Genomic DNA, 25,976 nt, shown 5'->3' on the forward strand with positions numbered 1-25,976 from the left:
CCTATTGCCAACTGCTGCAGCGTAGCACCTTGCAGTCACACAAGTGATTCCGTGCCATAAGAGGCGCAAACAATCACTAATAGTACACTAATACTGTCAGCATTGAGAGGCTGTGCTAGAAGCTCCTATCATCGTACTTTTTGGTCACTCTTCCGCTCTAGTCCAGTGAGTTGCAGTCCGTGATTTTTCACTGTGACTGGTGGCGTATGTCCGCACAAGTTGCTTTCACGGGAACAGTTCCGTTACGCAAACGTGCCTTGGATCCGTACATTGAAGCAGCTCGGAAACAGGGGCAGACTGAGGCTCGAAATTGGTGGAGTGCTGGTGCAGCTTGTCAAGCAAAAGTGCCAACCGCTAAGCCATGCCACCGGTGATGTACCGCTTTTCACTTGATGATCGTACTGTCCTCATGAACTCACGGCACGTCTCCCTTTCTGACGTGCTGTTAGCAGCAGTCTCTCTTTTACCAGTCCTCCTCATCCTGAAAAAACTCAGACCAACATTTTTCCCCCATCTCCTTGAAAAAAAGTCATAGTAGTTGAGTTCATTACTGTCGTTTCATCATCATTGCATCGTCAAGGTGTTCTGTCTCATATTGCACTTGACTGTGAGCAAGTTGTCTACTTGCAAAGCCTGCATGGCCCCATAGAATACCTGCGTTTACAGCTGAGTTCAAAACGTAAATTCACGCGGTTTCAAGTAAGAGTTTCTGTCGAGTGCTGCAATTTGAAGATCAGGAACACACAGAGCCAGCTGCGGCACTAACGCTAAGCAGACGGAGACCTGCGTTACCATTGCATGTGGAGTAAGTCCACAGCTGTGATTGTAATGCCCTCCTGCTATGAGTTCCCTTATGTGTGCAAAGACTTATCCATAGAATGTACGGACAACTTGCATTACTCTTGACAGAATTTTCTTGGCCGTGATTATCGTTGGCTTTCTTGTCATTCTGAAGCTTTTCCTGCTGGTTGTCTCTTTAACCCCGCCCTTGCTTGCAACCAGCTGAGTTATAGTTGTATCGTAGGCACGAGGAATACAGGCACTGGGTAGCATCTCGGCCTTACCTGCGCCATACTAAAGCAGTCAGTGTGGAGCCTCGTAAAGTGCAGTAACTGCATGGTGGCGCCAACACTTTTGTGCAGCCCCCAAATGTCACGTGCTGCTCGAAGTGCTGAGAAAGCACGGTTCCCGCATTCATTCCTTTCGTTTGTGTTGCATCAGACCTGTTACTGTGCCTCTTGCGGATGTTGTTTGATTGCTTTCCACTGCTATGTTGCTGAACGTACTGTGTGCATCCTCGTGAATGAAGGTAGGCCTGAAATCAGGTGGATGGGGTGGCAGAACAGGTCGTTGTAGACCACTCGATGTGGATTGTGCCCAGCAGTGGGCTGTTGGTGACGATCGTGATGAGAGCAGGCTTAAAGGCTTCTTGTTTGTAAGGTAATGGTTGGTTGGTTTATTGGGTTTAACGTCCCAAAGCGACTAAGGCTATGAGAGACGCCGTAGTGGAGGGCTCCGGAAATTTCGACCACCTGGGGTTTTTTAACGTGCACTGACATCGCACAGCACACGGGCCTCTAGAATATCTCCTCCATGCACTCAAATTTTATGGCGGGGATAATGGTTGGTAGTGAGTGTCAAGCAATTCTGTCTAGTCATGTTTTGTATATTTTGGCAATCCTCCAGTGAGGGTGGATTTTGGAAGAGAATAGATACAGTTAGCATCCATCGGAGCACGGCTATATGGCTACAAGTGCAGCTCTCCCAAATCTTGGCACTTGAAGGAAAACTCGCAGAGCTGCATCTAAAGAGCTACTGCCTGATCATTTCGGTTGTTTGGTCAGTGTTTTACGCCACTACAGCTTCAAAACAGGCGCCCTTTCTGGGTAGAATTGTGCAGTGCTGTACCGTATGGAAGACAATGCAGCAGTGCGTGGCCCTCATTACAGGAAACAGTTTTTCTCTTATTAACGCAAAGTGCGCCTCATTGTGCTTCGTACACATGTAAGGCATTCTTCCGAATGTCTTCTGCCCGTATGGCTTGGAACTGGAGCCTTGTGTATGCGTGTTCCCTTTAATACTGCACAGCGCTGTATGTTACTTGTACTTACTGTAGAAGATGGCCTGCCTTAGTATGTTCGTGATGAGTCATGCAAGTACCTCTTGTTACTTGGCAGCCAGCTCTAGGCTTGAGTCAAACCAGCTAGCATTCCTGGCAGAAGAAGCACTCGATGCACTTTTCCCATAAATGGTGCCACATTGGATTGTCTTTGTCCTGGTGCACGTTCTGCCGTTAATCCCCACCTTGGTGCTTGCAGCTGATGCCCCCCGAGCAGCAGGCGCCACCGCAGCAGGTGCCGCCCAATGCCCAGCCGCTGACAATGGCTGGGGTGGGTGGCCCCAGGGGGGGACCCCTGGGGGCCCCGCCCCAGGGTCCCCCTCCACCCCAGGGCCCACCCCCCGGCCACCCGGGGGCACAGGCAGCCGCCGTCTCCCAGCAGCAGGCCAACAGGCTCTCTCAGCTGGAAGCTGAGCGCCAGCAGAACCTGGTCAGTGCACGGTGCACTTGGTGCTGTTGGTCCGCAGTTCCATGGGCCACTTACAAAATTTCATCGAGTCTGTACTTGTCACAAAATACCTAGAAGTAGCTATCCAGAAGTCTTGAAGAGTGAATGTATGAGATTGAAGCACTAGATTGAAGTATTATTTTTATGCCCACAGTTGTCATATTTCTTCTTCAGCGGGCCCATCTTTTTGCACTCGTCCCATACCCTGTCTTGTGTGTGTGTGTGTGTGTTTCGCACAACTACCATGTCTGAAGTATTGAACCAACAGCCCGACAGCACGTTCTACTTAGTCATATTTCTTCTTCAGCGGGCCCACCTTTATGTGTTCCTCTTGCGCTTGTCCTGTACCCTGTCTTTTGTGTGTGTGTGTGTGTGTGTGTGTGTGTGTGTGTGTGTGTGTGTGTGTGTGTGTGTGTGTGTGTGTGTGTGTGTGGATGTGGGTGGATGTGGGTGGATGTGGGTGTGCGTGTGTGTGTGTGTGTGTGTGTGTTTCGCGCAACTACCATGTCTGAAGTATCGAACCAGCTAGCCCGACAACACGTTCTACTTGTCAGAGTCTTGTTTAAAGTTATTTAGCATGAAACACTGCTCGCTTGCATTCTCGGCAAACTCGGGCAGACATCATCCAGTAACCGCAGCGAACCGAGAGAAACGAGGTGAACTTTCAGAAACTTTTTCAAGTGGGAGGGTGCCATGCAGTCCTTAGAAGCCTCTGCTATCACTGCAAAGATCAGGTTGCCTGTGACAGCGTGCAGCATAGCACTTCCTTCTCCTAAATGCTCGCAAGCCACGACTCCATTCGGTAGGGAAGTGATTCATTTGATAAGGTTGCCCCTGCGGGTACCCCCAATTTGGGGCTAAACAACAAACTGATGCGGGGCATTGTCCATACAAGAGAAGAGTGAGAGGCGAAAAGGGGGTTTTCGGTTTCACAAACCTCACGTTAGCTGTAACATGTAGTTGGTGTTTAGGTCACATGAGGCGCGAAGAGAACTGAAGTATAACCGCTGATACGTAGTTTTAATTCACTACAATACTTAAGCCTTCAGGAGCTGGGGCGACAATCTGTGGTTATTTTGCCATTTTTTCATGCCTCAGGTGACCTAATCTACCACATGACACAGCTATCGTGCCGTTCATGAAAGCAAAACGGCGTCAAGAAGAAATTCAGTTCTAAGTTATTTCGCGGCCATAGATCAATGCCATCGGGTGATCCTTGTATAATGTCATCTAACACATTATCTGAAAGAAGAAATCATTAGGCATGTGCGAATATTGATTTTTTGGTTCGGAGGGGATTCGAAGCAAATAGTAATTTTCTTCGAATAATTTCAAAGCAATTATTTTGAATACTTATGGCACATAAAAAGGTTGAATGGCACAATAAGCGTTTTCAGAATCCACTTACCACAAAAATTGCTGGTGGAATATTGTGCGAAAGCAGGACACCAACACCACATGCATGGAAGCACGATTGAGGTGTCCACTGGGAGGAAGCCAGTTATGCCCCTTTCCTTTCCTCAAAATTGTCAACGCCACCAGTGGCCTGTTGCTTCAGTTTCTTGCTTCTACCAAAACGGTAACTCAAGCAGCAGACATCTCTCTGTCACTACTGCCACATAGCTCAAAGCGCGATTGAGGTGTCCGCTGACCCATGGAGCCAGTTACCGTTCCTTTCAGGACTTTGTGCACTGGGTGTAAGTTGATGAAGGTGATGACGTGCAACGCAGAGTGCTAGAGTGTTGCAGTTTAACACGAAGCATAATCAGCTGCGGTGATAGCATAGTGCTTTTGTGCAGTGGCCAGCGAAACTGATCTGTTCATGCTGCGTCAGTCGACGTCTGTGTGAAGCCTCCACCTGCATAGTGGTGTTTAGGGGTATTTGCTTCTCTCCACCTTCCACCTGTCCCCCTCTCCACTTGTAGGGGAGAGGAAGAGATGCAGGACAAAGAATGACTGAGCAAAAACAAAAATGACTAAGAAAATGACTCAACAACAGCAGGCCTACATGCAATATATACAGCCCCCTAATTGGTTGCCCCTAATCTAATTGGTTGCCACTAAATTTTTTTAACCATGGCCTCCAGGCCCAGTGTTGGCGTGAGCCCTGCTATTCTTGCACCGCCTCTTCAGCACACTACCTTGCAATACCAGGTGGCAGCATTGACTATGGAATGCCATGCAGTTATTCTTTAAGGTTTCTAAAGCCTGTATAGCTGCGCAAGTAGAAGGCACAATAGTTGACAGTATCAAGGTTCTCTTCACGATCATTCCTGGCTGTCTTCAAAAAAGGAAATCATAACAGGAAGTGGGACACTGCGCTTGCTCGTTCCTAAGGCGCCAACTCCAAGGGCCCTTCCTGGGCATACCCACCCAGCGTTGGCGCTCTTGGAATACGCCAGAACCAGTCTGCACATGCGCACTGCAGAAGACGCCAGCGAACATCTGCGAAGCGCCGATCAATAACTATCCGTGCTTGATATTAGCGTCAGTGCACGGGCGCTCACGCACATGTCGGAAGCCGGGTCTGGTTTGCAACAATTGGAAGATGGCGAGAGTCTCGGTGACTCTTTTATTCACGGCTTGAACCTCTTTTGAGTTCCCTGAACTTTTCTTCGCGGTTTAATTAGTCCTTTGAACGCTCCCCAACCCCTTTTCTCCACTGCTTGAAATTATTTCCCTCGACTCGAGAGGGGGAGCTAGCCAGCACCAGGGACATGGAGATGCAAGCCCCTTTTCGACGCCCGTTCCGGTGTACGCCAAGAGTGCCGATGCTGGGCGTGTACGCCCAGGAAGTGTCGTTGGAGTTGGGGCTTAAGGATGGTACTCTTTCAAAGATGTGTTGAAAGTGAAAACTTTACGTGCACTTCTGAGTTTTACTGCGCCAACGTGTGCACACCATGAGTGGGTTATTTCCATCTGAAGTACTGGTGCAAGGGGCTTGCAGCCGATGTAGTCATTCAGGTCACGGTTAAAGGGGGGACACTGGTCTTGAAAAAAAAAAAATTTATTAATGAAGTCACAGTTACGAAATCTTCAGGGAATATGTATTTTTGTGTGCCGATTCTAAATATGTCATTTAATTTCATGTAAAACAATTCCTTGAGCACTTATGCACTTTTTATGCTAGTATTCTGTGGAGAGTTTTGAAGAAAATTTGCTGCGGGAAACCCGCTGAAATGTATGCCATTGGGTTCTCTTGACACCAAGGAATACAGTAAGGGTGAAATTGTCTTCCTGCCTATCATAGAACTTAAGTTATAGAGTTTTGAAGTTGCCGCTTCAGAAATGAGAAGGAAAGTGTGTATTCCTGTTTCAGAAGTGGCAGCTTCAGTACCCTATTACTCAAGTTCTACGAGAGCCAGGATGATAATTTCACCCTTATTGTATTCCTTGGTGTCAAGAGAGCCCAATAGCATACATTTCAGCGAGTTTCCTGCAGCAAATTTTCTTCAAAACTTTTAGCAAAATACTTGCATAAAAAGTGCATAAGTGCTCAAGGAATTGTTTTACATGAAATTAAATGACATATCTAGAATCAGCGGACAAAAATACATGCGCCCTGAAAATTTCATAACTATGACTTCATTAATAAAATTTTCTTTTCAAGACCAGTGTCCCCCCTTAAAGGCCTAACAAAAAACACGTGTAACTAAAAAAAAAAAACTGCCAGAGTGTTTTGCATTAGCAGTGTGGCCAGTGTTTTGCTGCCCCGCACAGCAGCCCGTGTGCGAAGTGAGCTGTGTTGGGTGGGTCGGCGATTGACTCCCTGTTGTCCGTGGGTCCCCATCCAGCGCAAGATCGAGCAGCTGCGGCTCACACTGGAGGCGGCGCAGGAGAAGGAGAAGCTGTACATGCTGGAGCAGCAGCGGGTGGTCACCCACCAGGCACAGCAGGTCAGTGGCAGCCGCTGGCACCTCAGTGGTCACAGCTGATCGGCCCAATATTGGGCCGGTTACTTGGGATGCGAACTTGTTCCTTCTGAGGCTCTGGTGCGAATGGTGCAGAGCATGGCAAGGAAGTTTTGGTGGGAGAGTACTACCGTATTTACTCGCATAATGATCGCACTCGCGTAATGATCGCACCCCCGAACTTGCCATGGCAATTTGTCGACGATGTCAAGTCTAGCCGACGATGATCGTACTTGCTTATCTGTCTGACAGATGGCACGTGCAGATTACCATCTTGCTGTGTCAGCATTGCAGCGGCAGCCGCCTGTTGGTTGACCTGCGGTCACACGGGCAGTCTAAATGCGTCTATGCTTAACCGCGGATGCCAAACTTAACTGCGGTTATCTCGAATCACAGTTCACCGTTGTCGCAAGTCTCGCCACCGTTCTCGGTTGCGGTGCAACGAACGAAGTGGCGCGGTGATCCGGCTAAACTTTATTATTCTCATAAATAATAAGCCCTGGGATACGGGAACATCAAAAATGATTCCTCCGTGAGGATCGCGGGCCTGTACCGAGTTGCTGGTAGGAGTAATAACTGCGATACTAGCTAGTTTTACGTTCACAGCCACGCAGCAGCTGCCGCCGTTGCAGCGCGAGTGACCCGATCTGCTTGGCCAGTTCCGCTGCGAAGGCATCGCTGAAATCGATCATATATATTTCTTTTAATATGAAACAATAAGGTTGTGAGTAAGGCAGCGCCATAAGTGGAATGGGAACAGTTGGGGATAAGAGTTAATGGAGAATACCTGAGTAATTTGCGATTCGCTGATGACATTGCCTTGCTAAGCCACTCAGGAAAAGAACTGCAAAGCATGATCAATCAGTTAGACAGGCAGAGCAGAACGGCGGGACTAAGAATTAACATGCAGAAAACCAAAGTAATGTTCAACAGCCTAGCAAGGGAACAGCAGTTCGCAATTGGTAGCGAGGTGCTGGAAGTAGCAAGAGAATATGTCTACTTAGGGCAGGTAGTGACCGCAGATCCGGATCATGAGAGGGAAATAACTAGAAGAATAAGAATGGGGTGGAGCGCATACGGCAGGTTCTCTCAGATCATGAATGGTAGCTTACCAATATCCCTGAAGAGAAAAGTATACAACAGCTGTATCCTACCGGTACTCACCTATGGAGCAGAAACGTGGAGGCTAACAAAGAGGGTTCAGCTTAAGTTAAGAACAACGCAGCGAGCTATGGAAAGGAAAATGATAGGTGTAACGTTAAGAGATCGGAAGAGGGCGGAGTGGGTGAGGGAACAAACGCGGGTTAATGACATTTTAGTTGAAATCAAGAGGAAGAAATGGGCTTGGGCAGGGCATGTAATGCGAACGCAAGATAACCGCTGGTCCTTAAGGGTTACGGAGTGGATTCCAAGAGAAAGCAAACGTAGCAGGGGACGGCAGAAAGTTAGGTGGGCGGATGAGATTAAGAAGTTTGCGGGGATACAGTGGCAGCAACTGACAAAGGACAGGGTTAATTGGAGAGACATGGGAGAGGCCTTTGCCCTGCAGTGGGTGTAGTCAGGCTGATGATGATGATGGTGATAAGTAGAACATTCATTATAGCGTTGGTCAATTCAAAAGCGCCGTCCACTGTGGCTTCGATACGCAACAAGTTAGGCCTAGCGATGACTAGGGAGTACAGAACGCCGTCGTCCGCCACGCTTGCGGGCGGCATCATTGCGGTAAGCTCGCGGAATCTGGTGCTGCGAGCATTCCGAATTGGTCGCCTACTTTAACGATGCGGCAGGGACCGGACATTTTTCGGCGTAAGCGTAACGGCGGTAAAATGCGTAGCTTGAGCGCCGCGGGGTGTGCGCTGTTGCCGCGCTATCGGGCGAGATCGAAGGCCGCATAAAAGCGCCGTCGCGCAGCACTATACACACTGCCTATTTTGATGCGTTGCTCTTGGAACGTGATTTAGTGCGAAGAAAGTACGTTCTTGAAGTGGGCCAGCTCTTGCGCTTTTCGCACTCTACCTTCTCGGTTATCGACGTAAGCCGAGATCGCCGAGATCGATAACTGCGGGTAGCGCGCCCGTGTAATAAGGGTTGTCTGCCTGCGACTTGTTTGCGTTTTCGGTGCTCAAATTTTTTTTTTTTTAAATTTACCCCGCGTAATGATCGCTCCCCTAAATTTGCGTCAATCTTTTGAAAAAAAAAAGTGCGATCATTATGCGAGTAAATACGGCAGTAGCCGCAGAAATATGCGTGCAAGAAGTATGCAGTACCTGTTTGTTTGAATCGACGTTGTTAAATGTTTGTGGTATGCTATCAACTAGGTTTGCAATAAGGTGTTATCAGAGGTGAAAATTCGAATTTCAGCTTTGTCTTTGCATGCAGCTCGTTATAGAAATTAGTGTGACCAGCCTGTTTCAGCATGTGCAAATTGCACAGTGCACCATCGAATTTCAAACAACCCATCCTCGAGGCTAACAAATTTTCTTCACCCAAGTCGTGTCCCATAGAGCTGCGAGAGTGGCTGTACAAGGTGAATAGCAACAACTGTTTGTTGTTGGCATTTGTGTGTCCTAAGTGTCATTGTTTCGTTTACTAAGTTGAGCGTGCAGAAAAAAAGCTCCTGCTCGTTTGTCAGTGGAATTGGATCCATGTGCCATTGGCACATGGCTATAAAAGTTGCACCTCCCATTCACTTCCAGCTTCAGCAACAACAGCAGCAGCAACAGCAGCAGCAACAACAGCAGCAACAGCAACAACAGCAGCAGCAGCAGCAGAGGTTCCAGCCAAACCAGACGCCCAACCTGAGGCACATTCTTCAGCAGGTGAGCTGTGTTCCCTCTGTAGTCTGTGCCAGAGAAGCATGTGTCACATCTGCTTGCTTATACAGTCCAACCTCGTTATAACGAAGTCGCATTTTGCGCGGAAATTTGTTCGTTATATCTAATATTCGTTATAAAATTATGCACTCAAATTCCCGCAGAAAAGGTCGCTAATAAGCCCAAGTAAAGAGTACTTTAAGATGGGGACAGCACAGGGTTGAAAAAATGCACTATTTTTTAATTTAACGCGTGGTATAAGCATATGAAACCTCGCCTTACATTTCGTACTGGAAAGCAAGAGCGAACTCACAAATCGGGATGCATGGCCAGGTGCAAAAACTGATTTATTTAAAAAACGACGTAATCTCCGTTTGGCGGCACTTCACACTATTTGACAGGTTATAGTTCTCAACGAAATCAACACAGAGCAGCGCTTTCCCGATGTCAGCTGATTTGGCCACAGGTAGGTTCTCGAGGTACCCCCTCAACTTCCTGGCCATGTCAGCGGCCTCGGCGCTGCTGAGAGCTCGCACTTTGCCATCTTCACATGCATCGCTGTTTCTAGCATCATCTGCAGAAACCACCTGATCAGCAATTTCTTGGTCGGTCAGTTCGGGCGCCACAGCCAAGTTGTCATCTGCACAGATGAATTCCTCGAACGTAACGTTCGGAACCACCAACTGACGCCATGTCGTCTCGCCGAAATTGTCCGCTTGCCTCCCAGTTGCATGCGGAAGCTTTCTGCCTACTTCTCGCAATTCTCGGCGCCAACGGCTGCTTCTTCGCCAGACAAGACGTGGCAAACAATCCGATGGCGGTCATTAAATCGCTGCAGCCAGCCACTGCTTGCATGAAAGTCATTGTGGCCTCTGACGGAAGTGAGACTTCTCGCCTTCATTTGAAGGACGGCACCAGACACAGGCAGGTTACGCGCTATAACGTCATTGAACCATGCAAACAAGGCATCTTCAACATCCTGTCTTGCTGTCATTCTTCACAGCGCCTGCAGAGTGGGCGTTTGCAATCTTTGCCTTGCGCTCAAGATAACCATCTTATCTAGATAGATAAGAGTGCTAGGCGCAACACCGAAGTCCGTGGCAATGACTTTTCCTTGCGCCGCCCGCTGTCAACTGCCGCCCGCTGTCAACTGCCGTGAATGTCTTTATCTTCGTTTCAAGCGAAACTGCTTTAAGAAGCGTTCCGCGACGGCGTCTACAGATTGAACTGCAGAGATAGCGCGCGCGGGTCGGAAATTGCGACGGCGGGGGTGGCCGGGGAGCGGGCGTTGGTTCGATCACGTGTCAGTCACGTGCTAGGCAGCCGTTGATGCTAGATTCATTCGCTCTCCCTAGATGGCGTCGCGTGCGGAAGCGCGGGTGATTCAAACACATTTTAGGTGCGTGCGCTTCAAAAGATCAAAATTTAGCGTGTTTTGAGATTTTTCCTACTTGTTTGCGCATCTTGAGCCCCGTGAATAAAAAAACTGCTTCGTTATAACCGATACAGTGTCAAATTTTGAATTTTTCGTTTCGTTATACAGATAGAACTCCCTTAGAAATAAAGCATGTCCAACCAAACTTTTCTTTCACTTCGTTATATCCGATAATTCGTTGTATCCGTGTTTGTTATAACAAGGTTCGACTGTACTTCGTTTCATACATAACAGGCAACGCTGCAGAGGCTGTGGAAGTAGTGCGTCTGCAAAAGCATATTGCTTCACCAAATGTCATTCGTCCGTCTCGAAGCCTCGGTCAGTGTCTGGACGAAAAAAAAAAGCACGGTATAAAACTAAGCACCAGCACTGAAAATCAGGGTCGAAGCCATCAGGCGCTCAGTACTCGGACCGTCTGGCTATAATTTTCACTGATTGTGAACTAGTTTTTTAGGCGCGGATGTAGTAAGGGCGATTCTCCCTGCTAGCCGCATATCATCACCACAGTCATTTTTACTTCATGAAGTCTCAATGAGTCGAACGACGGAAATGTGGCAAGAGGTAAAACGAAGTCCAGGAAATTGTCATTCACAACACTTAACATCTGTCGCAACGAAATATGCTTGTGTTCACTTTAGTTGTAGGGTGAACTACTTTTTGGGTGCGGACTTAGCCTGAGTAAACAGGCGCTCTAGCTTTGGCAGCATTGCCTGCTATGTGTGAAACGGAGTATAGCTATTGTGATTCAGAACGCCGTGCTGAAGAAAGCATCTCCTTGCCTTGAAAGGCTGTTTTTAAATGCTGCTGTAAATCTATGCTTAAAACTAGTGGATGTATGAATATTGAAAGTTTTGAATATAAATCTAATAAGAACATGAACAAAAATTCCTTCAAATAATGAATCGAATATCTGTTCATTACGAAAATAAATTTCAGAAAGAGATCAATAGGCAAACATTGTCGCTTTTTTTTTTTTTTCAGAATGTCGTGTGGTCTTTGCAACTGAAATTAAACAAATTCACACCAGCTAAATGCTGTACAAAAAAAGAAGAGATGCGCAGAAAGTACACCTCTTGACCAGACAACGGAAGTGTGCAGCATGCAATGAGATTCATGAATTGTTAATGACTAGCAGCTAAAACCAACGTGACTGGTAGTAAAATTCGTTAATTCGGCCTTCAGGTGACTGGAAGAAATGGCCATGTTATCTGAAGGCGGCGTTATCAAATGCCTCTCTCCTGTCTTAAAGAAAAAAAAAGATTCTGCCGAAAATGCTTAAAGGGCCACGGACCACCACGGGGGATCCCCCCACGGGGGGGGGGGGATGGGGGGGGGATGGGGGGGGGGGATGGGGGGGGGATGGGGGGGGGGATGGGGGGGGGGGCGAGCCAACTCCCTCAGTTTTACTGTTTTTTTACTTTTTATGGCTAGGGTTCAAGGCTGTCGCCGCACGCTCCCTCCGCAGTTTTTTTTTTTTTTTGTTCCTTCATGCGGGTTTGTAGGCATGAGCCAGAACAGAAGGCGCTGCGGAAAGCGTTGTGCAGACGACGCGACGCCAAGGCTACGCCCAACCTTCTCCCGTCAGTCAGAACGATGCACCAATGGAGTGCCTTTAGCGAAAGTAGCCCCCCCCTGACGTCAGCGGGGTGCAGAGTAGTGGGCCGGGCCCGTTTTTGAAGGAAGGAAAGAACGAACGGGCTTTGATTTGAATTTTCGCAGCTTTTCGGGGCGCGCATGGCTCTAGTATTTTGCAGAGGTTATCTTCGATGCCTCATCTATGCAGTGGGCTTGTTTTTCAAAAATGTCCGGACCCTGGTCAGTGGCCCTTTAAGTGCGGTCAAGCCTTGTGAGGACACTTCATCTCACATTTGCGAACGGCCCGTGATAAGTGTGCAGTTTTAGCGTGCTGGAAAAACATTGCGCACATAAGCAAGGAGAATACACATATTGACGTCAGAACGGCGAAACTGCTGCAAAAGTGAATAAAAAATGACCACCAACATGCCAGTCATCTTTCAAAATCAACGCACAGCATGGCTCAGATGGTTGGTGAATGCGTGGCTGACAGCCTCAGGCTGCCGGCAGAGCTCAGAAACTGAAACTACTCGGCCAAGAAATTTTTTGGCCGAGTCACTGGGGTCCTCCTATTGCCATCATGCCTTCTGTTACGTGCACATCAGATGTGCAAGGGCTACAGTGCATTATGCAGTTGGGCAGAACATTCAGACAGTCACTTGCCCTGTCGGTCACTCCTCATTTCAACTTTCCCCTCAACCCCTCCTCTCTTTCTTTAGGAGCCCCAATGTGAAATTCCGTAATTGGGCTTTCCCACATATCACAGTTGACCAAAACGAGACGTTGGAGCTCATGCTTGAAAAGTTACAAAGGCGACAGGATCAGTGGTATGGGTTTGGCGTCCAATATGAAACCGATTATGGAAAGATAAAACAAGAAACAATGCACTTTCGCATTGTGATTGTTCGAAGCGGATGGTTATCAGTGTTGTCTTCATCAAATGTTGTATGTGGGAAAGCCCGCTTGTGAATCTTTGCATGAGGTTCAACCTAGCAGCATCCGAATGTGACCGGTTTTTGCAGTAAATGATGGAGAAGAAAGCGATGAGGATTCCTTTGTACTTTTTTTTTTCCTCACACTTTAAACTTAATCTTCGGATAAATTGTCCACATATTGTGGTCTTGCTCCAGTCGGATTTATGAAAGTCAGCAGTATTTGTTCACTGCCGAATATTCTGGAATTTTACAGTATTTGGAAACCCCTGAATATCAGTTTCTCGAATTGAATATGCAGTCGTGAACAAACGCTTGATTTGTATTTAAAATTTTCAATGCTCGCACACCCTTACACCTGATGCATCTTGTACAGCCTGAGGTAGATAGAACACGATTGGAGTATGTAGTCCACTTTCTTCTTGCAGACATTTTCTAAAACCTCAGCTCGATCTGTAGATCCCCCCCCTAATGTGGTTTCACTTTTGCCACCCCGTGCCCCTAAAGCATTTCTGCAGCACAGCCTGCACCACACTTCACATGCATATGGTTTATTCGTGTCTCTCTTGCTCTCGTCTCACACCATGGGCAACTCCTAAAAACCTGTACGAAGACTGCACAAAGCTGCACAAAAACATGCATGAGGGACATGTGAAGTTTGGTGGAGGTGGAGTGTAGAGTGCCTTGTTAGTATACAATTAAACCTGGATACAGTTAAACTCAGTTAAACCTGGATATAACGAAGTTGAAAAAAGCTCCCGATTTTTCGTTACATGCAGGTTTTCGTTACATGCAGGTTTTCGTTACATGCAGGTTTTGCGTGAAGGCTCGTACGAATGATGCAGAAACGAAATCATATAGCCCAAGATATCAGTGAAGGTGAACTCACCCTTCAAATATTTATTTTACACTGAAAAATTGCATAATTGCTGCCTGCTTCTTCGGCACAAGTGCAGGCACAACACGCCGCTCCAAAGAAGCTAAATCGTGTAGAGCTCCTTCATCGCCGCGCGAGCCGACAAAACGGCGCATAACGTCCATTACGTTCATCACCTCCTTTGCAGTAGGCACGTCACACTGATCTGCATCACAAGCACCATCATCACCATCATCTTGCACGCTTTCCGCTAGTGCTGCATCAGTCATTTCCTCTGTAGCCACGGCGGCGTTGTCGGCAAACAAAAAGTCATCCAGTTCAACGTCGTCGGGTACACCACCGTTAGTGCGTAGCTCGTTCCACGCTTTGGCCACATCGGACGGAGTAGAAACGTCTTCCTCGTCATCGGCACCAGCCTGTGCGTTTTTTTGCTATTCTGGCCTTTAAAAAGCAATTCACAATAACTTCTGCCCTGACCGCGACTGCTTGATAAATGTCAATCTTCATCTCCCGTTCCAGCCGGATGTCCAGAAGAATCTTCTGGATTAGTCGGCGTCGGTAACAGCCTTTAAAACTGTTAATGACCCCTTTGTCAAGGGGTTGTATTAGGGACGTGCAGTTGGCCGGGAAGTAGTGCAGTTCGATGTTCGAGAGCTGCAGGCCTTCGACGTGGTGCGCCGAGCAATTATCCAGCAGTAGGCAAACTTGACGGCCTTGCCGCTTGACGTCCTGGTTAAATTCCTTTAACCACTCTGAAAATATTGGCCTAGTCATCCACGCCTTGGAGTTCGCCACATACTTGACGGGCATACGCTTCGTTCCCTTAAGGGGAGACGCGGGTCTTAGAACAGTCAAAAATGGTCAAAAAATCGATTTTGAGCAAAACTCATTTTCGGAAAGTTTAACCTTTCGAGCACCTATTCTCAAATTATTAACGCTAAATTCGGCCGGGAAATGCGATAAAATCTGCTTTCAATATACCAAGGCAGCCACGAAATGCCCTCAAAAGGGCGAAATTTGTTCGAACTTCCCGCGCGCGCCACGGACGCAGCAGCCAGCCGATCGCCGCCATCTTGGGCTTGATTTGAAGCTGTTTTCTTTGTGCGCGATTCGCGACTTCTCAAAATGGCGTCGCTCAAGCCAAACGGCTGCCCTGGCCGGTTTTCCGAAGGCCGTTTCCGGGTCGCTGATTGGCTCGCGCACGGCGCGCTTTTCAAGCGCGCCGTTCCGCGCCTGCCATTGGCTGGCGTGACCGGCGCGTGACCGGCGCGTCATTTTTTTTTTCTTTCTCTTTTGCGTTCGCTGCCGTGGCTGCCGCTTCGTGCGCGTCTGCTTTTGCGCTTGTTTTTTCTCTTCGCGCCGCATTTCTGCTTTGTGCCTGGAGTTTTTCCATGCGAGCGAGATGACGGGAGACAGCCGACTTAAACCGTGCACGCAACGAGCTTTTGGAAGCCGTAAGAAGCGAGCGTGGAACAAAAAGCCGAAGGCGTCGGCCACATGTGCGCCGTCGGGACCTGCGTTGGAGCCGGTGCCGGACTCGCTCGATCTGCCGGGAACGTCAGCCACGCTGCTAGCTGATGACACCGCGGGACCAAGTTCCACCACGAACTGCATCCCGGATCACGGTACAGTTCGTGTTGATGCCGCGTACTACTCAGCGGCGGAGCAGGCGCAGCTTGCTGAGCGATCGGCGCACGCGAAGTCCGCGCTGTCGGAAAAGTCAGCGACCCAGCGCAAGTTCGAACTTCTTGGTGTCAGCGCGGAGTGCCAGACCGGTGATGCTGGTACTGAGTTTGTGATTGTGGATATGAAAGTTTTGAACAACTTTTTCGCGCAATCGAAGTGCGGAACCTGCGGCACTGCAAGTCTGACTTTGAGCAAGGCATCAGACAAGGAGTACGGCTTAGCTGTAAAGCTCCAGCTCGTCTGCGGCAGTTGCAACTTCGAGAAGAAGCAGTTTTCTTCCCCACGAGTAAGTGGAACTGCCAACATTACTCCCTTCGAAGTAAACATGAGGGCCATGAAGGGCATACAGACGATAGGCAAAGGCGTGACTGCCCTTGCCGACTTTTGCGCCTCTATGAACCTGTCGCACCGAGGTCTGCACCACAAGACCTTTCAGGGACACCTGAAAACTTTCGTGAAAGCCTGCGAGAGCACAGCGACTGCAAGCGAAGCTGCCAGTGTGGCAGTCATCAAGGATCTATATAGAGATTTCTTGAACCCAGTTGGGAATATTGACGTTATTTTTGATGGCTCTTGGATGACCCGAGGTCGTAGCTCCCACATAAGTGTGGGCTGCATTGTTGAGCTCTACACTGGTCTGGTGATCGACCACGTTGTTTATTCAAACTTTTGCCTCGGATGTGCCGTGGGACCACAGCCACAAGATGATGGGTACTGTGACTGGCTCGCCACCCACGAGTGCCAGCGAAACATTGACTGCAACTCTGGCCGCATGGAAGTGGAGGCTGCGCTGACCATGTTTCAGAGGTCTCTGGCTAAGCATGGTCTGCGCTACACGACCGTCCTCTCTGATGGAGACAGCCGTACTTTTCATGCTTTATCAGAAGCAGAAGTGTATGGCTTCATAAAGGTTGAAAAGAAAGATTGTATCAACCACGTCCATAAGCGAATGGGGACTGCTCTGCGGAACCTGGTTGACAAAAAGAAGGCTCAAGGTGAGTCTCTTGGTGGAAGAGGCCGGCTGACACAGGACAAGATCAAGAAGATCACAAACTACTACGGCTATGCCCTGAGGAGCAACAGCAATGATGTTCCAGGCATGAAGAAGGCAGTGGACGCTATACTCCTACACATGATGTCTACAGATGATGTCCCAAACCATTCCAAGTGCCCTGAGGGTGCTGACTCTTGGTGCAAGTTTAATAGAGCCTTGGCCAATGGTGAGCTTCCACCTCCACACAAGAGTGCCCTCCCGGCTTGTGTTGGGGCTGCTCTGGAGCCAGTGTTTGCAAGGCTCAGCGATGAGAACTTGTTGGCACGCTGCAGTGAGGGAAGGACGCAGAATGCGAGTGAAAGCCTACACTCTCTCATTTGGACACAAGCTTCCAAGAATGGGAATGCTTCATTGAAAAGTGTGAAGCGGGCCGCTGCTGAGGCTGTTGCCATCTATAACCAAGGAAGGAGGGCAACCAATCAGTCCATCACTGCAAGTCTGGGCTACACTGCTGGTGGCTGCCTTGTTCGGCGAAGCCTAGAGAAAGACGCCCTGCGTTTGCGCAAGGCAAATGGGTCTCATCAAAAGAGCACTGATATGAAAGAGACTCTGACAAGGCGGCACAAAACAGGAGCAACTAAAGATTATAGTCCTGGACTGCTATAGAGACGTTCTGCAGAGGCACAGGACAGCGTGCTGCCTAACATCCAGGTGGTTCTTCTCGAAGACAGAGCAGACGTGCTGAACGTCACACCCAACGGTCCTTCTCAGGACCACCTAACTGCTTGCCATGGTGGGGGCTCGGATCTCCTTGGCTCCGGACTGCTGGGTCTCTCAAAAAACAGTTTTCAGGGTTCAAAATATTGTCTTTAGAGCTCAACACCGCAGCCCTACACTCCATTGTCTCTAAAAAAAATCTACCGATAACTTCATGAGAAATTTTTTTTACAACTTCATCACGCTTACACCTTTGACATTTTTTTTATTAATGTTTCCTTGGATGGAATAAGACGCTTTTTGTTTTGCTTTGTAGAGAAATAGATAGGGAACATCTAAATAAAATCCGTTGTTGAAGATTCCTCACAAAATTTTCTGTAGTCAGTGTCAAAACTTTAAATGCGATTTTCTCAGCTTCACGTTTTTTGCCAATGTCACTAGCCTTACGGAACTTTTCATTATGTTTTTGTGGTCCAATTTTAATAAATTTTACACCGTTGAATTCAGAAAGAATTGAACTGTGGAGCTATGCTATTTCTATGTTTCTAAGTCGAACATATCAAATTTTGCAGACAATAATACCAGCTAATTATATTCCAGAATTGTGATGCATCGACATAATTGAATATTTTTATATGATGATGTACCTTAATAACAATATAAATAGCATAGCTCCACATGGCAGATCTTTGGCTACAGCTACATTTAAATCAGAACCAAAAAATATTGAGGGAAAGTATCTTAATGACCCGTAAGAAATTACCTAATTAGGCTTCAGTTATTTTCCCATAAGTTGAGAACTAATTGAGATAGGCAGAAACTAATTACATTTTTGAAAACAGGAGGAAGAAATACATATGCACACCTAATTTCATTACAATATCTCTAATAATAAAAATTTTCATTTTAAGACCAGTGTCTCCCCTTAAAACACCTGGGACGGGCACTTTTGCCGACAACTAGCGGGACTCGCTTGTCTGTGCTGTCGAGGTTGGCGCACAGCAGAATCGTTGTGCGGAGCTTGCTCTGCTTTCCGCTGGGCAGTCATCGCCTTTTAGTGCTAGCGTGTGGCCCGGAAGCATTTGATAAAATAGGGCTGTCTCGTCGGCATTGTAGACCTCGGCTGCCTCGAAGCGACTCAGTATTCCAGGCAGCTTGTCAGCCACCCATGAAGCAGCAGCATCGCTGTCTGTGGATGCAGATTCGCCGCTGATTACTCTCCCGACGACACCGTGTCGGCTCTTGAATCCCTGCAGCCACCCGTTGCTTGCCTTGAAATCGTCATGGCCAAAGATACACGCAAAGTCCTTTGACTTCTGTTGCAAAATCGCGCCACTTATGGGCACATTTCTGGCTCGCGTGTCCAAAAACCACGTGAACACTGCCTTGTTCACATCAGTATATGTCGACGTCTTCAGTCTTTTTTTCTTCGAGCTTGTTCCCGACTCCACTGCGTTTCTGATGCTATGTTCCGCACTCGAAATCGTTGATAGGGTGCTCGCTGGAATGCTGAAACGGGCAGCAATGTCCTTCTTCTTCTCGCCCGTGGTGACTGCATTTAAAATTGCAAGTTTGTCTTCGAAAGACAAAACTTTTCGTTTTCTGGCAGTAGAACTAGTAGAACTCATCATGACCAACCGACGACGCAGTTACAAGCGGAGACGCACGACTACACGCCAACGGCAGGCCTAGCACCTCCAAAACAAGTCAAACGAACCAGCACGAGAGCACAGCTGACACGCGCAGACGCAGGAAAAACGCAAAATGGCAAATGCAACGCGTCGTCTCGTCCTCCTTTCCCCCCTCTCCTTTCTTTGCCCTGTTAATGAAAGAACCGGCCATCAGCGTTGCTTTTAAAGTGAATTCTTACACATAACTGTGTCTAAGCCATTGAAACAAATGGAAATCACAAAATAAAAATGCTTGTCCTCAAATCCATACATAAAAAATGCAACAAAAGAAATCAACCGCTGCTACAAACGCCACCTGGTGCCACGCTACACAAGCAAAGCCTGAACAGGCTGCTACGTTAGGCACGGGGCGGCGCTAGCCGCGCGCTAGCCGTCGCTATCATCATCATCGCTAAGTTCGCTTGGTCGCGGCCAGTCGCGGTGATCCCAGGCGTTCTCGAAGCTGTTGGCTCCGTACAATATTAATATTCACTAATATAGTGCATTTATTTGGTCGAATTTTCCTTAAAAGTGCGAAAAGTAATGACTGATCAGCTTTGCGAGTTCGTTACATCAAGGTTAACTGCCGCAACGTCTTCGTTACATCGAGGTCGAAAATACATGGGCTTCAATGGGGGCAGCGTTGGGGAATTAAAAAATTTCGTTAAATCCAGGTTTAGCTGTATAACGTACCTCCGTATAGAGAATTCCTCGATGTAACGAAGTGTTTTAATTCCCCAACGCTGCCCCCATTGAAGCGCATGTATTTTAGATCTCCATGTTATGAATGCGGAGCGGCAGTCAACCCTGATATAACGAACTCACTAAATCAGCCTTGTGTTAGCTTGTGCTGGGTTACGAAGTTTAGGAGAAAAGTTTCACGACGACAAAGCATGAACTGACACGAGGAATGACAACGATCGCAACGAGCGACTGCAGTTGAGTCAACGCATCCTGCTCCAGTGCCACCAGCACATCTCCATTGCTTTTGGAACACCACATGCTCAGAAGCAGTGAAAAAGGATAGGCCGTAGCAAAAACGAAACAGCATTGGGACTCTGTAGCGGGGATGGTGGAGAGTGCCAGCGATGCAAGGCGAAGAGTCTGTTTCCTGGGGCAACAGCAGTGGGAATACCGAGAGAGGGAACGTGTGGGAAGCATGTGCCTCCGTGGCCGGTCTACGGCAGTGGCGTGACATGCGCGCTTTCCTCTAGCTCGACAGTGTTGCCCCCCTCCCTGGACCTTCTCCCACTCTGCGACGGCTGCTGCGGCAGCCATGCTATCAGCGTGATCACGGGATGTTTCTCCGTGTTTATGACTTCGAATAACGCTATTTTCTGTAAACTTTTTCAAGGTGATTTCACTTGCATTTATTTCTTATTTTGGTTTTCGTTCTGCATTGTCCTTTCGAGTCTTCGTGCAAAAACTGCATGTAACGAAAACCTGAATGCAGCGAAAAATCCCGTACTTTTTTCACCTTCGTTATATCCGGGTTTTACTGTACAGTAGAATCTCGATGATACGAAGTTCTCGGGAGCATGCAAAGTATTCATATCATCCCGAATTCGTATGATCCAAAACAAGCCAACTTCAACACGTAAATGAACAAAAACTTTATTATGCTTAACTACTTAGATAGCCATGGAGGAGTCGCACGCTGGAACCAATGCTTCAGCTGTGTATTGTAGACGGCTGATTGAATGCAATGATTCTTGAGATCAAGAACGTTGACAGGGCACATTGGCAAAGGATAGAGCGAGGAAACGTGCTAAGATTGAGGCACAAACCGTCGAAGCAGTGGCAACAGCGGTGTGAAGGACAGAGGAAGCCGGCAGCGGACACCAGACCTGAAGCCAGACTCAAAGCGATCGCTCGAAGCCTCTGCTTCGAGCTTCCGCTCTGTAATCTAGGTTCAGCCGGGTTGGACCCCAGCTAATTTTTTGTGTGTAGATCCCTGAAGCTTGGCTAAACTGGCATTCACTTTGAAACGGTGATCTTGGTGTCTTTTTTTTGTCCTTTCATAAATTTGATTCAGGTGGTGAGAAAATTTTTAAATCCACATTTCTCAGCAATAGAGGCATCTTTAGCTGTCAGGCAAGCATCACTAAGAGCGAGGAAAAAGCAAAGAATCGATGTTTGCCAAGAACGAAAATTGCATGGGATTGTTCTCAATGTTGCCTTAAAAGGCCACCCGGTAGGCCTAGCTGTGGTGAGCCTGACTTAAGTAGTTGCCAATTGTGTTTGGATTTTCTGTTCTGCTATGTTGTTGTGGAAATCCTCTCTGGCCTCACCCCATATGGTCAAAATTTCCGGAGCCCTTCACTATGGCGTCCCTTGTAGCATGAGTCGCTTTGGGACGTTAAACCTCCATAAACCATCACTGGTGTTAAATCTGATGACCCTGCCAGTGCCCCGAAAAGGAGCGGCATGGTGCATTTCCCCCATGGGAACTTGGCCACCATGCTACACTTGTTGTTTCTAGTTAAAGTGGCAGTTGTCTCGTGAGGAAAATTATTGAAAGTTGTAACCAGCCAGGAAACGGTGGGCAGGGAATGAGACAGGCACATACAGAGGAGTCTCATTAGTTGTAACTTGTTCAGTTTAAACTGCTGGTTTCTTCGGACTAAAGCTTTGAGCCCATTAACATAGAGCGTATTGAAACGGGTCGCTTTGATTTTGAACTGTTCGTAACTCGCAACAAATTTACGGTCGACCTGGAGTTTTATTGTTGTGAGCCGACTGTAGGAGTAATGTCGGCCACAGTGTTGGCGTTTGGCGAGGCGGTGCGTGGCAACGGGTGGTGACCTGTGTGTGGTCTCCCGCATGTGTGTGTCTGCAGCAGATGCGCCAGCAGCAGCTCCTGCAGAACCTGCAGCAGTCCAGCATCCGAGCGCAGCTGGCGAGTGGACTGGCCATGGGGGCACCTCCGCAGGGGGGACCCCCACCTCCCCCGCAGCAGGGGGGCGGCCCCGGCTGGGACGACACAGCCCTGCTCGACCTGCTGGGTGGCGGGGGGGGACCCCACAATGGGTAGCCCCCCCCTCCAACCTCACCGCAGTCACGGTGGTCGTCTGGGCACCTTGGCACTCGTGGACGGCATCTTAGCACAACTATAATTGGCCCAATATTGGAAATGGATGATCTCGCTCCGGTCTTATGCAGGTCCGGCCTTTTGCCAATATAGTTCAAATGCCGGGCTGATCAGCCCGATATTGGGAATACATTGGCAAAGGCCGGTTAACCCGATATTGGAACTATATTGGCAAAGGCCGGTTAACCCGACATTGGAACTATATTAGGACTGGAGTGAAGCCATCCATTTCTAATATTGGGCCAATTAGTTGTGCTGCTGGGGATATTATACTGCACCGAGGAAACGACGATTGCCGCTCGCCTTGTATCACAACCAGTTGCAGCTGCAAGGCACCTTTAAGAGCACAGGGCAGCGAGGCGTTTTTTTGTGTGTAAATTTGTTGCCCTGCGGTGCGAGGGTGTCTGTGCATAATTTCTTGATCACACCCCGTCTTTCATTTTCTTTTTCCCGGCTCTCATCCTCTCTCTCTCTTAGAGCAGAGGTCAGAACGCATGTGGGTGAAAGGCACCACTGAGCGCCAGTTTTACAGTCAAAATGCCGGAATCTCAGAAGAGAGCCTCATGCACAAGGACTAAGGCCATTTGTGGTTTGTGTTGGGAACCGTCCTACTGCTTCTCACTTGGAAAGCAGGCCTTTGAAATGGTTCATCTGAAGCAGGTGGAGAAGTACCGCAGCGAAGTGCCCGCGCTTGTTTGGCTTACAGCCAGACTAGCTTTTTGCAAGCTTGCCACAGTGAGCAGACAATACAGCACAAATGGCGGCTCTAGTCCTTTCGCACCTCACTTCATTTTATTTGAGGTGCGCAAATGAATTCGTCAATTTTGACTGGTGCACTGCAACCTTGCTGCAACTGCTGTGGTGAAGGGGCAACCAGAGGATGAAAACGTGGCTGATGTACTGGCTGGCATGTTGTTACATGTCATCACCAACGGGAAACACAAAGTTCCTCGCTTTTGTGTTCCTTGTGTCTGAGCAGCGATTACCAATTTTTTTTGGTGGGGAAAGAAGGAGCGTGCGTCAACCTTCAGGGTTCACACTTTGAAGCCTTCCAGCTAGTTTACAGGGACGTTTTCTGCCTAGCGGAACTCTTTGGATGCCTCCTTTTTTTTTTGTTATCGTTGTTGTTTTCATTGCCATTACTGTCATCCCACGGCTTTGTAGAAACAGTGCCAAGCACTGACATCCAAATTGTGCATGAATGATTTTTGCGAGGCTATATACACCTATCAATTTTCCCCATTTCCTTCTGAGCAGTGAATGGGGTGCAAGTTATCTCTCCCACCATTGGAGTGGTGGGCAATGGGGCTCTGTCAGAATAGTGCCACTGTCCGGCGCACAACTTTGAAAAGACTGCAGCGTCGTTCCTGTCAAGGTTGCTAGCCTTTTTTGCTACAGAATGACTTCCAGCTCATCATATCACTGTGTGGCATTCCGTTGAAAAGAACGCGTGATTCTGTGACCGTTCACTTTAAAGCCATTCCTTCACGAGTCTGCGGCTTCAGAATTGTACAGGATATATAGTATAGAAAAACTGTACAGACTGGTAGTGCCCTTCTTTCTTCCATCTATATACGCGTTAAAAGCATGACAGAATGATATGAAACCCGTTGTGTAAGCCATCTGATGTATTAGGACTTAGAAATTCGGTGGTTTATTGTGATTGTGGGAGACTGTGTCGACCTTATTGCCGGGACGGTGCCGCATAAGCAAAACAGATCTCTCAGTGTTGATGCAGTTGCATGCAGATGGGAAGAATTGTGCTAATTTCCACTTGGTAATGCATTGAATGACCGACAGTGTTGCAGTGCGCTACGCATTATTCTGGCTATATTCTGCACACTTTTTTTGTGTATGTATAGATTATTTTGATGTGCAGTGCTGGACGACCAAGTGCACTCTTTGCAAGTTCTCTTGTGGCAGTTTTGTGCGTATTAAGCTAGTGTGATGACTGTGTGCGAGTGCGTTGCCCTTTGTAAATTCCTCTTCATGCATGTTCAGCTTGAGCTCTGCGCAAGGCTGTTGTATTATATAAAATGTCTTTTTCACTGGAATAAACGACGCTTATGCGCGTAATTGTACAAAAAGTGCCTGTACTTGTGCTTCTACGGGTCAGTTATTTCCTTTTTTAGGAGTGAAAGGGTTAATAGAGTAGTAGGCCTATAAAACGTGTTAAGTTGTGCGTGTGCTACATGGACATGCTGACATGGCATTGAGCCAAATGACATTCAAGTCTCAGACCTTAGACTTCATTGGGTGCTGTGATGCTTGACGATAATTTTCAAAGCCATTTGCAAAGTTCAACATAAACTTGCTCTATTGGAATGACACTACTATCAAGTTTAAATTGGATAAGTTTAGTTCGGGCTTCGAAGCTTAGCTATACTACGCAACGAATGTCTCTAATTACAGCCACCAGTTGTTGAAAACATAATTTTAATATCCTCTGATGTTTTGTCTTTGTTTTGTTTTTGTTCTTTCACTGATGAACTTAAGTCTTGCAGATGACTGCATGCCTGTTTTTCTTTTACTACTCGTTTTATGTGGTCATTTGTGGATATAAATGACAAAGAATTCCTACTGACTGAAGCTTAAGTTTGCTTTGACGTTGGTACAGGGGGACTATAATATTGTTACAATAACCAAGGCCTACAAAATTGAAGAGCAGCTGCATATTTTTAACTACTGGAGCCTGGTGCAGCCACATGGTGCAGCCACATTGCCCCCGGTAATTCAAGGAAAAAAAAATTGGCATGCAGTATGTGCTAGAATCGTTAAATCGCATATCCATTCATGCACCTTTTCCTCCAAATTACAATGCGAAGGCTGTGTGCCTTAGTACGTGCTTGCATCTTGAAGTGCATTCGAAGGTCGAGAATGTCATTGCAGGAATCTTTCTACTTGAATGACATTTCCACCAGATGGTATATGAAAACCTGATGTCGCAGAAGACTGGCAGCTGGCTCGAATGGCATTCAGTTCCGAGGCATTCAAAAAGCCTGTATAGTGCAGGTATTAGACACAGCGAGCTGAACCTGAACAGCAACACATATAACATGCAAAGATGCATACATGCACTTTCTTGCAAAATCATTCAGTGCTGCTGCTACCTTGATTCAGTGCGTGCACTTCTTAAGTGGTGCACTTCATCAGGTAACAGCTCTGCCGGTTTTGTACCATTGCACTCATCACCAAGCAGTGCAATCTCCGCTACCCCTTTAGACTCTGAATCTGTTTGTTACTGTTTTGTTTCAACTGCTGTGCATGCCCGAAATGAGTGCTCTTCCACGCATTCAGCTGCTTTTCTTACTTGACTGCCAACAAGCTATGGTGTGCCCTGCAAAGGGCAGCAGCGGTTTTAGTTCATGGAAGTAGATAGTGAAATATTGTCATGTTTTCATTAATTTATGCTAAAATCATGTCTGCATCCTCAGTGAAGGTTACCTAATACAGTCCCATCACTATATATGTACAGTGTGTTCCGTGAATAAGTTCAGCATGTAGATTTCCCATCAACTCCACCAGGCAGGTGTGCCAGCGGTGAAGAACAGTTGTGAATGGGCTGCATAGATGGCTCAGCTGAAGACTTGACACAGCAAGGTGGCGCAGTGTGCGGCTAATGGGTCTGGTGGTGCTTTTCTTTTCATGCTTTTCAAGTCTCACCACGCATTCGCTATCGTCAAGACTTGCCAGTCGGCGCTGCGGGCG

The 25,976-nt window shown here is 47.7% G+C and overlaps 1 protein-coding gene across 18 annotated transcripts in view; it reads left to right on the forward strand.

The window, feature by feature from the left end:
• The window catches only part of LOC149370603 (mediator of RNA polymerase II transcription subunit 25-like), an 89,417-nt gene extending 65,053 nt beyond the window's left edge, over positions 1 to 24,364 (forward strand). For all 18 annotated transcript variants that reach the window (XM_089562310.1, XM_089562321.1, XM_089562314.1 and 15 more), the window contains 4 exons: positions 2,319 to 2,549; positions 6,362 to 6,463; positions 9,175 to 9,297; positions 22,017 to 24,364. In XM_089562310.1, the coding sequence (XP_089418436.1) occupies positions 2,319 to 2,549; positions 6,362 to 6,463; positions 9,175 to 9,297; positions 22,017 to 22,211 (651 nt within the window). In that variant the 3' untranslated portion in view covers positions 22,212 to 24,364. The remainder of the gene's footprint in view (positions 1 to 2,318; positions 2,550 to 6,361; positions 6,464 to 9,174; positions 9,298 to 22,016) is intronic.
• The last annotated feature ends 1,612 nt before the right edge of the window (positions 24,365 to 25,976 follow it).

Source organism: Amblyomma mixtum, chromosome 1, assembly GCF_055824585.1.
Source record: "Amblyomma mixtum isolate Tamu chromosome 1, ASM5582458v1, whole genome shotgun sequence".
In the NCBI taxonomy this organism is placed as follows: domain Eukaryota; kingdom Metazoa; phylum Arthropoda; class Arachnida; order Ixodida; family Ixodidae; genus Amblyomma; species Amblyomma mixtum.